This window comes from Lagenorhynchus albirostris, chromosome 8 (genome assembly GCF_949774975.1).
Source record: "Lagenorhynchus albirostris chromosome 8, mLagAlb1.1, whole genome shotgun sequence".
Taxonomy (NCBI): Eukaryota; Metazoa; Chordata; class Mammalia; order Artiodactyla; family Delphinidae; genus Lagenorhynchus; species Lagenorhynchus albirostris.
Window position 1 is genome coordinate 54014746 of NC_083102.1, and position 14186 is coordinate 54028931.

The 14186-nt window shown below is 40.3% G+C and overlaps 1 protein-coding gene across 1 annotated transcript in view; it reads left to right on the plus strand.

The window, feature by feature from the left end:
• The first annotated feature begins 3551 nt into the window (after positions 1-3551).
• CDK14 (cyclin dependent kinase 14) overlaps positions 3552-14186 on the plus strand; it is a 581983-nt gene continuing 571348 nt past the window's right edge. The window contains exons 1-2 of the mRNA XM_060157002.1: positions 3552-3681; positions 10439-10470. Coding sequence (XP_060012985.1) covers positions 3591-3681; positions 10439-10470 — 123 coding nt within the window. The 5' untranslated portion in view covers positions 3552-3590. The remainder of the gene's footprint in view (positions 3682-10438; positions 10471-14186) is intronic.

Below are 14186 nucleotides of genomic sequence, written 5' to 3' on the forward strand. Positions count from 1 at the left end.
AGTGGTTAGGACTCTAGGCTTCCAATGCAGGGGACACAGGTTCTATCCCTGGTTGGGGAACTAAGATCCCACAATCTGGGCGGCATGGCCAAAAAAAAAAAGTTGAATCCTATAACATAAGTGTACATATATTAAAAGCATCCAGTTAAAAATTTCCTTCTTTGTATCACAGTTTCTTGCAAAATTAGCCATTTTAATTTATAACCAACAAAGGAAGCAGATAAGCATGTGCTGGGAGTTGGTTATTCATAATTGCCAAGGTTTACTTGGTCCATTACTAACAACTGTTTCTCCTGCAAGGTATACCATTGTAATTAGGTGGAGTGGGATAGGTTAAAATGAAGTAAATATTATGTTTATGTTTTAAATTACTATTTGTATTATTATAAACAATGCATTTTGGGGGGATAAAACATTCAAATTATACTTAAAGGTACAAAGAAAATGGTCTCTCTACAGTAAGTCCCCTACATACGAACCTTCAAGTTCTGAACTTTCAAAGATGCAAACATGTATTTGCATGTCTAATCATGTAAGTTAGTTCATGTGTCTGGCATACATTGTCACGTGTGTGCATCCTCTACAAGTGGTTGTGCTTTTGTGTACTTTACCGTACAGTACCGTATAGAGTACAGTAGTACAGTATCTTTATTTCAAGCTAGATCTGTAAGAGGATGATTTCATTGAACTCCTTGCTGTGCAGCATGAGGAGCTTACTGATGGAATTGGAGGCCCAGAGAAGGTACAAAGAGAGACAAGAGGAAGGAGAAGTAACTGAAGAACCAAAGAGATTCATGATGCAGGAAATGGCAAGGGGATTTTCTTTATTTGAGGAGGCACTGTTAGTCCTTGAGGCACATGACCTGAACATAGGAGGATACACGAAGGTTGCAGCAGCTCTTCAGAATGCAATCCAGTGCTACCACATCATCTATGACAAGAAAAAGAGCTTCTACCCAGACATCACTGGATCATTTTTTCAAGAGGGTAGATAGAATTGAATCCAGCAAGGAACCAAAACCAGTGCTGTCAACATCAGGCATGAGTGAAATTGCATCTTGCCCTCCATCTCCTATTGCAAACGATCCTTCAGCTGTACCATCTCTCACCTCCTCTTCCTCCAAGTCCAAGTTCATTGGACTTACGAACAAATTGGACCTACAAATGTGGTCTCGGAATGGAACTTGTTCATATGTAGGGGACTTACTGTATTCTGGGTGTACACACTTACAGTTTGTTGTTCTCTTCTTTTTCAGAAAATTTCTAAGCATATAGAAACATATACATGTCTAATTTTTTCTTATAAATATGAAAACGGGTTAATGGTAAATATTTTTTCACTTACTCTAGACATATTTACACAATACATATTGATCTATCTCATTTTTGAAAATGTTTACCTGTGTACCATAGTATGCATATACCATAATTTATTCAAACAGAAGTTTATCTTTTAAAAGGTCAATAATACTAAACACTGGGAAGGTAAAACAGAATATGAATATATTATATATATTCTCACATACACACATGTATATATGAAACAGCCATTATCAGAGTGAATAATATGATTAATAGGATAACCACAGATATATAGTTGTCAAAGTTCATTCAGTTAATGACTACTTCTTCATCTTTGTTGATGGATAGGTAGAGCCCATCAGTATTTTGACTGGTTGCTTTTGTCTTTTCATTCAAAGCAGCTGATACCTTTCTCCCTAACTAACCTGAGTAAGTGGTGAAAGTCAACCTTTTTCCTTTCTGAGGCCATGCTTGGTGCTGTCAGTGATATCTAGTTATAGTCCCCAGGACTCAACATCCATTTTAAGTCATACGGACTTTCTTGAGGAATTCCCCACCCTCCTCTGCCCCCACTTGGCTTGACTTCCTGGCTTTAATCAGCTGCAATTTATCAAGTCCCTATAATGTGCTCAGTGCAGAGCAGAACAAATCAGTGTTCTACCTCACAATTTAAGGAAGGCAGGGGGCTAGTTTTTGTTTTCAGATAAAAATCTATTAATAAAACATAAACTCCCCAAAACTTCCTTTAAACCAAACAACATTGTCACACGCTCACAAGCTCTTTTTACTTACACAGCCAGATGACTCAAGATTACTACATTTCTATTCATAAGGAGTTTGCTGGCCCCAAATCAACACATTCAGGCTTTCCCCCATCTTCCTTCTCTCTCCCCTGGGAGACTGACTTTTGGAGGCTTGCTGCATCGTGTTTTAGCCGAATGAAGACGATGTGTGTTTGCTGCCCGAACTGTAGGTTCTGGGATTTTATAAAGCTTCCCCCCAGCCCCGCTTTTTAAAGTTGCTTTTTTGTGGTAGGGGACGAGGAGGTCAGAATGTTTATGCCTCTGAGTCTTCCAGTTTAGAAATATATTCTAAAAATGGTAAATAGACTAAGGGCTTCTGTTTGCTATTTACTATAGAACTGGGTATTCATTTCAGAAATCAGCTACATTACCGTCCGTCACTCAGTGTGACAGAGGGATGAAGGAAACAGAGCACTAGCCCTGCCTTGGGGAGTTACAGTTGACGCTTCTGCTTTTGCACTTGACTCTCCTAAGAAACGGGCCCATCTTTCCCTTTAGCTCTTTCGCTTCAGTTTCCTTGGCAAAACTGAAGAAAAACAAAAAGTCAACGTCAAACCTGAGCGCATCCCCGAGGCCTTTCCACTCCCCTGACCCGGAGGCATTGGTCTCGGCCAACCCCCCACCCCCAATTACAAGCTCTTTTCACACGCGATCGCAGCAGGGAGAAAACCACTACGATGAACGACCTAGGCTCAGCCCCTTTCCTTTCAGGGCCTCCCCACAGCGCGAGAACCGGGTCCCCAGTGGCGGCCCGCTCCCAGCCTTGCCCGTTCGCGGCCCTCCGCAGGCCCGGGTCCTCGAGCGCGCGGGCTGTGCTGGCAAACGAGGGAGCAGCGCGGGGTCGCGAGCAGGCCAGGGACGGTGGCAGAGGACTCGGGCTCCGAGCGGGGGGCCGAGGTCGCTCCGGGGTCCCGCGCCCGGGGGCCTAGGGGGAGGCGGGGCGGCGGCGGCGGCGGCGGGAGGGGGTTGAGGGCGGGGCGGCTGGCGGTTACGCGCCGCGGCTCTTTCTCCCGAGCGCCCGAAACTCTTCCCGCCCGCGCCCCGCGCCCTCGGCGACCCCAAGCTCTCGCACCTAGTCCCCGGCCCGCCCCCGGCCCGCCTCCGCCCGCGCCACCCCCACAGCCGGCCGCCGGCCGCGCTTCTCTCGGTTACAAAGGAGGGAAAATGAGCCGGGCGGCGGCAGCGGCGGCGGCACGGCGCTGGGCCACCACTGCGGCGGCTATCGCAGCCGCCCCCGGCACCACGTAGAACGCCCCCGTTCGTCCAGCCGCGGCCCAGGCCGGAGTGCAGCCTGCCTCTCGCCGCTCGCCTCCCCAGCCCTGCGCGTCGCCTCGCGGCCGGAGAAGGAGGAGGTGGAGGAGGAGGAGGAGGTGGAGGAGGAGGAGGAGGAGGAGGCGCCGCCTTCGCCGCGCCGCGCGTCCTCGCCGTTGTCTGCGCTCGCTCTGGACCAGTTTGGGGAAGTTGGTCGAGCCCCGTGTCGCCCAGATGTGCGACCTCATTGAGCCGCAGCCGCCCGAGAAGATCGGCAAGATGAAGAAGTTGCGGAGAACTTTGTCGGATAGTTTCAGCCGCATTGGTGAGTGGCGTGCTGTGCCGGGCACCCGGCCCGGCGCCCCCATGCCCGCGCCCTCGGCCCCGCGCTTCTGGCACTGGCGGTGCAGCGGCCACCCGGGACTGGCGTGGGGGGCGTTGCGCGCGGAGGGTGGAGGGAACAGTGCCCAGGACCTGCGGGAGGGCGACGACAAAAACGAGAGACACCTCTTTCCCTCAGGACCTGAGGGTTCATTTGTGCATGGTCTTAAGCCTACAATTTGGGTTCCCTCTCCTCGCCACTAGCGCTCCTGCTTTCGCGTACGCCGGGGACAGGCGGCGCGGCCGCCTGGGTCACCTATTTTTTTGCACGCAGGCTTTGGTATTGGGTGTTTGGTCAATAATTTAGCTTTGGAAATTGGTGAAATGTTGAGTTTGTACCTTGGTATTGTTTAACACATCCAACCTAAAGAGAAGTGGGACAGATACCTTGGGACCTTTTGTTCGGTACTTCGGGTCCTCGAAAGCGAGATTTGGGCGTTCAGTCTCGAGTCCTCTGAATCTTTCCATTGCTGCAGAGAAATTCGCGCCGTGAACTTGTCTGAACATTTAGGAATAAGTCTCCCAAACTTCTTCCATTTACTAGACCAAGGCTATTGTCTTTAACTCAGCCAACCAATTGACCGACAGATAACCGACCGAGAAATGTTTAGGACATTTAAGAATAAATCCATGTCACGGACTATAACAGGGTGACAACAGTGTCACGTGGAATGGGTGGTTAGATTTCTAGGGTTGGCCATAAAAACCCCTTTTAACCTTAAGACGGTAGCTATCTTCTCTAACATCTTAACTTTCATTTACACAGGTAACTGCTTTCAGCAAGAAAATCGTACAAAATAACCCCTCAGAGTCCCTAAGGAGCCTCTAGCCTTTGTTTCACTTGTTTAACATGTCATCCATGTTAATGAAGGTGTTAATGGAAATTAAGCATAAGGTGCTTAATTCCTTAAAATAAAACCCTGGAGTGCATATGAGTATTGTCCTTGTCCTTCCATCCATTCATTTAAAAATCATTGTATAAGTGCATCGTGAAATATGCAAACTTTCCTCAAGTCAAAAAAATGTTTAGCCTACTTTTCTTTGTTGTTTTTAAACTGAAAATTCCATATTGGTATACATAATCTTTCCCAAGATGACTGTAAAGTTATGGTGTGAAACCAATATTTAGCCCTGGTTTTATTTATTTTGTGTATGGGATATTTGCAATTTTACTCTTAGGAGTTAGGGATGTGTATGAAGAGCCCCTGCTTTCAAATGAAGTTTGAAGTTAAGAAGAGTGTGAGAAAGCAAGGTGTTGAGTAGCTGTGCTTTATTAAGGAGGATGTTTCAGTCCCTGACCCAAACTATCACAGAGGCGGGTTCTGGAGTCCATTAAGCCCTGTTCTATAAGGCATTAACTGTATATTTACTAATGCTAATGACTCTGTTGGAACTCTTCCAGTTTTGTGTTAAATAATTCATTGCAATTGAATCTCAGTAAGAAACCAAGGACATTAATATAAAAATTCCTTATGTTTAGGTAATTTCAAGGTTTTGATGGACAATCAGTAAAATTTAGATTAACTACAATGCTGGCAAATGGGGTATTATAGTTAATTGGATTTTCTAGCTTACAGAGATTTAGTGATATGAAACTCCTTTTGATTACAACTCTTGTTAAAACGTCTTCTAAGTTCTAGTAGATTTTACTTCCTCCCTTTCAGAAACAGTACAGTGAAGTGATCATAACTGATTATTTCTCGTATTGATGGAGGGTCATGATTCGAATAGCAAATCTCATTCCGGAATACTGTAAAAGGAGATAAAGAGGTTTTAAATGATTATGATTGTATAACAAGCTCAAGACATTCATTAGAGTAGCATTACAGAAAATAAGTCTTTGTTATCTATTTATTTTTTGAAGTTTTATTTGTAAAATCAAAAAGCATGCAATCAATCTGATTATTTAAGGATTTTTAAGGTGCTGGAGGCTGTTGAATTGAGGCTTTACTGTGGGATTACGTAGTGCATGGATTTAAAGGTGTGGGCTGTGTGTCAGATGGACTAGGATTTCTGGTGTTGCCACTTGTAGTGGAGTGACCTTGGACAGGTCCCTCACCTTCTGAGCTTCAGTTTTTCAGGTCAGTTTTGTTATTGGCACTTAGTGAAATAATGCATATGATGTCCTGTGTTGTATGGAATAAAGACTCAATAGATGTTCATAATGTGTTATTATCATTATTGGTGATTACAACATGCTGACGTATGGATCTTCTAGGTGGAAAGCAAGAGAAGTAAGAGAAGTGACCACTGACTTTACAGTGTGGCTAACCTGAAAACAGGATGGGTTTTGGAGTTAGGCTGATCTGGGTTCGAATCCCATTTTCCTTGCCTGCTGTGTGCCTTGGGCAACAACTAGCAGAATTTCCTTAGATCCTAGAGTTCTTATCTGTTAGTTTTCTTAAGGTTGTTGTGAAGATTATATCAGATAAAATACATAAAATATCTAGTGCAATATCTGTCACATGGTGAAGATCAGTATTGGAGGCTATTATTCCTTCTGATTTCTCTGTTTATCTCCTATCTTCCTCATTTCTTCGTTGGTACTTCATGAGGAGATCAAAGAGTGAATGGTTTATTCCTGCTGAGTAATCCAACATCTCAGTATATTCATTCCCTTTAACCAATCTACTCCGGCTTTTGAAATAAACATACTGACTTTATTTTGCTTTTTTAGTATGATTCAGAAGTGTAGTTTGTTAAATGGTAAAATATACAGTATCATTGTTTAGCCATGAAAAATTAGTGATCATCTATAGAAAATGAGGACAATTTTTGAAAGTCTATGATATTCATTAATTATGGATTAATCATTATTATAAAAGATTAATAATAATTCTAACTATATAAAAGCGACAATGCTAATGTTTAATTTACTCACACATGAAAGCTCAGGCCAACTTTGTCACTGCCCACCTCAAATGCAGCTGATCTGAGATTACTATATTATAAAAACACACTGGCTTTCAAGCCATAGCACTCTGATTTACTACATCTGCCAGGGAGTGACTATAACACAGCTATGGTTCTTTTATAAGATGGGTGTAATTGAATTTCAAAGTCATCCATTGATTTCAGGAGTGAGTATTTATGGTTTTCTGCTAAATAGTGTCAGTGTGTTCACTTATTAGGAATTACTATAGTTGTCTCATGCTTTTTTTTTAAAATTTAGGTTAGCATAAACAAAGACAAATGGGAAATTGTTTAAAAAATTTATATTAAAATTCATTTCCTCTTTTCTTTCATTGTTTCTTTTTTATTTTTGAATGATTGCCTAGAAGGAGAAAGGCTTTCTGTAATATCCCGTGTAAGATTAAGGTCGAACTGACATTTCTTCATATTCATTTGAATGCATTTCTTCACACTTAGTTGGATGATCTTCCAGAGAAAGGAAGTTTATACTCTGCGATATACGAGATGAACCCTACGTATACCATTTCTTTGAAAGATGCAGTTTGTGAGATAACTGAATAAAAGGAAGAGGCTGTGGTTACACTGAATTTGGGAGTTTGTTACCTTGTTCTGTAAGAGTGTAATTTTAGAGTCCAGCTGTCACCTGATAAATCCATTCTGTCAAAAAGAAAAATGTAAGGTTAAAGGTTCAGAGGCAAAATTTAACTATTGTGCCATATCCTCTCCCAATGTAGTTTCAAAAGATTTTAATTTGAAAACTGTGAAATGGAATTTATGATTCTTTCATAAGAGAGAATAGTACATGGTTTTCATATGCCAAAACTTTAGTGTATCTCAAAGGGTAAGATGCTATCCTTTTGCCTTTGAAGTGCAACTCATTAATTCTGCCAGTAATTATCGAGTACCTCCTATGTGCTAGATATTGTGCTGGAATTCAGATTCAGTGACCATTGTTACTGGTCCCTGTCCTCAAGGACTTTAAGGGAAGACAGGCCAATGAATGAGCATGGACACATTCTACCATGAAGATTAGCATAACTTGCTGTTGAAGAACATAGGAGGGGATACCATTTTAGTCTTGGTGAGATCATGGAAAAACTTCTGCTGGGAGCAATGTCTGAGCAGAGGACTGAATAGAATATCTGATTATCTTAGATGGCTTAATATATGCCCCTTTGTTAACCCAGAAAAATGTAATATGCTTGTTATTCCATGATATCCTTGAAGACAATTGTGGGTTTGTATTTACATGAATAATTAATGACAATCAGAGAATGTAATCAATAAGGAGATGTTGTGTGCTTGTCTAGGTCAGAGTTTATTCATCAATGACCTGATAAATATTTGGCAAAGATATCTTTAATTGGTCTTTTTTGTTACCACTGACTGCTGTTCAGGGAAAGGATACAATATTTAAAGAAACTATGCGAGGTGTCAATCTGGCAATGAAGAATTCAATGAAAGGGTAGACTTCTTGGTCTTAAAATATTCTCCCCTTTGGTGTCCTGGGCTTGAGAATAGTGTACAGGGGAGATAATCTGGCTTCCTGCTCTTTATATCTTAGGAAATACACCTGCAATGACCCTTCTATTTCCTCCTTTTCTTTCTACCTACTGATCCCACCCCTTTATCCAGAATGTTGGAGGAATTGGCAGGACTTAGGTGGCAAGAGAGAAATAGTCCAGTCTGGGTGTTAAAGACATTCTAGTTTCTACTCTCCTAATCTCTCAACTTGAGGGTCTTCGTTCCTTGTTTGCAAATTCCCTGAGAGAAGTTATCAACTGTAGTTCTTACTGGTTACTTTGCTTAGGAAAACCCATGGCTCAATCTCCAGAACTTTTATCATGTCCCAAGTAAAGAAGATATATTTAAACGTCTGTGCTGTGAATGATAAGCTTGCTGCTGTAGCTTTGCACTTTGCATGGCAACAACGTAATGTGTTTTACCTTAATCTTTGTTAAATGAGTGAGGTATGAGGCTGTACAATAATTCACTTTGTATTTGAAATCAGTGAGCTAATCATTTCTTATTCTAAAAAATTGTTCTTTTTTTAGATGGAACAACTTGTTTATATTTACGTAGGTCACTAATATTTTATAAAGGAATCACTAGTCAAGTATGTTAATTAAAGGACACGCCTTGGGTTGAGAGAGTGAGGGGTATAGTCTAGTAACATTGTTGGCTGATATTTAAAGAAAGCCTTCTGGATTAGAAGTTTTATATTGTGAATTTAAAATGTCACCATTAAGAATCACCTAGGATCTTCTACCTTTCTATCCAAGTAGATTATTTAATTTAATTTATTTATTTGGCCACACCAAGCAGTTTGTGGGATCTTAGTTCTTCCACCAGGGATTGAACCTGTGCCCTTGGCAGTGAAAGCATGGAGTCTTAAATCTTAAACACTGGACCACCAGGGAATTCCCCAAAGTAGGTTATTTTAGATTTAATATAAATTAAGTCAAATACATTATGTAATATGGGTGAGTAATTGGATGCAAGATAAACCATTTGAAACTGGGACAAAGATCTGTCTTTTTATTTTCCATTCGGAAGAAATGGTTCTCTAATGAAGGAAGTAGAGAAAATTATTACAAGATCAGTTTCTTAGGCAAAAGGGGAAGACTAAGAATTAAACTTTGAGAAACATTTTATCTCTCTTGACCTACCCTTTTCTGCCTTAACTCATCACCACAACCACAGACTTCTTGATGTTTTAAAAAGACAAATTTATAGTATGACACAGAGAAAAGAACCTTTGCAAGATTGCTAGACAGTATAATATAAGCTTTGATGTGATGGCTTCAGTTTAGGCACAGGACTTCTCTCAGAGCTTAACTGCCCAAACTATTTGTTTTCCATTGCTTTGGTCAGAACATAGCTTTCCAAGTAAGAGCTACCCAAGCACTTCTATCCTGAATAGAACTATCCAGTATAGACCAGGAGGCACTTATGCACAATTCTGTACCTCTGAAACATTTCTCCAACTTGTGTTTTCAGCTAAATTCACTCCTTTGTGCATTCTCCTTAATCTGAAACATTCTAAATAATTGTAGGGTTTAAGGAACTAGGTGTTTGCCAACTATATATATGAAATACTTCTCTTTCTCTTTAGAGTAATAAAATTTCAATTCTGAAGTCATGAATATTTAAAATAAATTTTAAGTATTTGCTAGTACCTATAAAATATTCCACATGTATTGTTTCCTTTGGTGATACTTTGTTAGAATAGTTATCATGTTGAAACTGTTTGAATTATGTTTCTGCAGTGCTTATTTTACACGCTTGATCTTTCATCATCAAACTTAAACTTCTCTCAGTATGAAAATCTCATTCCGGGCACTGTGCAGAGTGGATGTCTTCCTGACAACTGGTTTGGGAGGTCCAGCCACCATGCTTAATGATAGACCAACAAACACCAGAAGTTTAAGGGGAAATTTTTTTAAGATTACTTTTTGATTCTTTAATACTTTCATTAAAACATTTTCCTACTAAAGAAGAAATAGAGGAAAGATATGCATACTTCTTTTCCACAGCTGGGAGGATAGTTCCATTTACATATTTATGAAACTGTCTCACAAAGATGCGTGCTGTGCAATTCTCTCTCTCATTTGCAATTTTCACATTTGTATCATAACATTGTTATTCAGGTTGGGGTATGATTTTACTTTTTGAAATGAAAACACCATATTGCTTTGGGTTTTTTTTTTCTGTTTTTTAGAACTTAGATACTTAGTGTCTTTGAGATGTTTCACAATAACTGTTTCCTTTCCCCTTTTATTTTATAGCTTTGAAGAAAGACGACAACACCTTTGATGAGGTAGGTTAAATTTCTTTATCTAATGTTAGAAGTATTTAATTACGGCCAGGTAAAGTCAGTAGGTGCCAACTTTGCACTTAGAAACAAACAAACAAAAAAATGCCCTAAAACAAAAAACAAGCCATGGCATCTCTTTATTTAGTTACATTATGTTATTTTCCAGTTTTAAATAACTGTTCAAATTGAATTTTGGTATCAATCAACAGAAATGTGTCTTTTGAAATTAATAAACAAAAGGCACCCGCAGGCCTTTGTTTTGTTCCTTTCTTGATGTTGTTAGTGCTGGTGAAGCCCAGTGTGATGTGTGTACTCAGGGCATGTCTGGAGCTGTGGCAAGTTGGGCTCCACGGCTCCCTTGCAGTCCTCCTCTGAACTAGGGTATGATACGATGTTGACGCCACATATTGTCTGTCAGACTCCCAAAGGAGGAGCTGACTTTTCCTGTTCCAGTTTTCCTATTCTTTGTATATCAGATCTGTCTTTATCTACTTGCCACAAAGTAGCAAAAAAGCCTGTTCAAGAAAGGCAGAGGGTTCCTATGTAATTAATAACATTCTGAATGTGATTTTTCAATTGTACTCTTTCCTGAGTTTTTGGTAGTATCAGTGGGAATCACCAGAGGAATAATGTGTTTACAGAATGTTCTCAAGAGTGCTGTAGAGTGAAGTGTTTGATTGTCGCCATCCAAAGCCACAGTCACTGATCTGTGTTGTAAACTGGGCCACGTATTTATATATATGTATATATATTGAGTGTTTATGTATGAACACAGATGTATCTACACAATGTGCTTATCCTGCAGCTTGATGAAAGCATAGATTAGTTTGGTTGTGGTTTGATTTGTTTTAACAGTTGCAGATTCCATGAAATACGCTACCTGTCCTCCCTCTGCTGCAGTGCTTCAGAGAGGAAAGAACATTTGTGCTCATGGAAAGTCCCCTTGGCCATGTGGCTGGCTGTGGTGCAGGGCAAGAGCACTGAGGGGGAACCTGCTCCAGACTGGGATTTCTGGACGGGGCCCATGACATTTGGCTCTCATGGTCTGCTGCTTTGTCTGCTGCACCTGTTCTTTTTTCCCCCGGGTCCAGCTCTACAAAGCTGTGTGTCCCTGGACTCCAAAGCAACTTCCCCTGCCAGCATTCCTGAAACATCCTGTGAAACTTAGTGATTCTAGACCTGAAGCAATAAAGGAGTCTTTTCTTTCCCATCTGTAGTGGGTAATAATGATGTTCCCCTCTAAACCTGTATTTCTGGAATTTCTGCAGTGTTACTGAGATGTTTTTAGGAGAGTATTTTCTTTCTTCTCAGAAGAATTCAGTGTGAGAATTTTGGGCACCTTTTCTCTCTTCATAAGGAAAAGTCTCCCCTTTAATTATGTAGGTAATTTAAGTTTACATTAAAAAAAATAAGGAAAAGGAAAAGAAAAAAACTCCCAAATCCTATTATCCAATTACAACCACTGTTGAATGTCCTTCTTGCCTCTTTCCTCATGTAAAAAACAAACAAAATCAACCCCCCCACCCAAACTATAGCCCATGTATTACATCCTACTTTTTTCTTTTAACCTATAATACATTTTTGCATGTTTTTACAGATGACTCCTAATCATTATTAGGAATTTAAAAAACTTTTTGTCTTGTTTAAACACCACCATTAATGATTGTATGTTATTCTGCCACGTGGCTGTGACATCAGCTTTCAAAAACACCTGAGGCCGGAACCTAGATGGAAGTTAAGAATGTATGAGTCAAACCCGTAACTACCTGCCCTCCCTTACCCCCAAACTTCTGTAAAGCTGAAGGCCTGGATTTTGTAATTTGGGGCAAAATTATCCTTAGCTTTTATAAAGTGTTTTCCTTCCTCGGCTAAAGGAAAGAGATTTGTTAGATACCTCAAGTCAGTAAATCACAGAATGTTCCATCTGGAAGGGACCCTGGAAATCATGTGACCGATTTCAGCATTTCAAAGGTGAAGGCACTGAGGTCGGGGGCGGGGGGACAGGTGATTTGCAGTTAATCAGGGAAGGCCCAGGGCCAGGAGCCTGAGAGACAGTCTTAGTAAAGACATGCTTGAGTGTGAACCCCAACTCAACCACCCTCTCAAGGGCAATCGACTTCCTTTCCCCAGGCCTTTTATAAAAAATAGAGGTGTAATAATACCTCCCTTCTGAGGTTACTGAGAGGATTAGATAAGCTAAGTGTATAAAGGTACCAGAATAGTCGCTGGCACACAGTAAATGTCTTATATTTGGTCTTGTCATTGTCCTTGTGTTTGTCCTCGCCATCATTATTGATGCTCTTACCGTGACATCTGCCTTCTGTAGTTGAAGGGCTGCAAGGAGGATGGAAAGATTTAGTTCAAAGTTAAGTATTAGATCTGAGGAGAATTGCTTTTCAGATATTCCCCTAAAATTCCATGTAAGACTTCATGTGATGATTTGCATATTAAAACTGTAAAAAATATTGACTAAAACACACCAGTTTTTAGATTCCTTGAGAGAATGACTGCCTGCGTTCTGCTTTGTAGTCCCTCCGTGTCTTGCACATGGTTAATATTCAATAAATATCTATTGAATATGAATGAATATCTGTTGCAAATGAAGAGAGAGTGTTCATCCCAGGGTCAGCCAATGTGGATTCTCATTGGCCACTTCCTAGCTGTTTGTGCAGGTCATTTACTTTACCCAAGACTCAGTTTTCTCATTTGTAAAACCAATCAGTAAAACTATGATCTTCAAGTTGCTTTCTGTCTTTAAATGCAGCATACAAAACAATCAACATAAAATTACAATTTTACCAAGATCAGAAATGAGTACTAGATCTGTGATTACATGAACAGGAAGTCACTGAGTTCTTCTGTGATCATCTTCATATTATAATGGTAGATGTTTTCTTGAATTCGTTTCTTGGTCTTCTACTTTTCCTGTCAGAGTTGGAGGACCTTACAGTCCATTGGAATCCAGTTAAGATTTGAGTCTTGGAATCTGGAGGCTGGGTCAGCTTCTTAGATATGCATGGAGGTGTGGCAACTCCTAACTCAGTATTTATGAGCTGGAGGGCCCCTTATCTCAAGGAGTGGCTTTCTCCAGAGTGCCTGGAGAGGGAGTGTAGTTGCTATTTCCTGACTCATGTAGAGGATTTCTCTAGGTGTATGTAAATGTTTGACTTTGAACAGAAGAGAAAAAGAATTATGGACCTGTTTGAAAGAACTATTTATTTATTTTTCCTTTTCCTTCCCTCCCTCCCTCTCTCTCTCCTTACCTTCCTTCTTTCTTTATTAAAGTATAATACATTATATTAGTTTCAGTTAATGATTCGATATTTGTATATACTGCAAAATGATCACCACAATAAGTCTAGTTCATGTCTGTCACTATACATAGTTACAGAATTTTTTTCTTGTGATGAGCACTTTTACGATCTACTCTCTTAGCAGCTTTCAAATATGCAGAACAGTATTATTAACTATAGTCACAACGCTCTACATTATATCTGTTGGTAATCTGTATGTCTTCTTTAGAAAAGTGTTTATTCAGATTCTCTGCACATTTTTTAATAGGATTGATTTTTGCCATTAAGTTGTATAAGATCTTCATATATTTTGGATACTGATCCCTTTTGGATACACAATTTGCAAATATTTTCTCTCATTCAGTGGATTGCCTTTTAATTCCTTTCAGCAATCCAGTTGCCTTGTTGATGGTTTCCTTTGCTGGC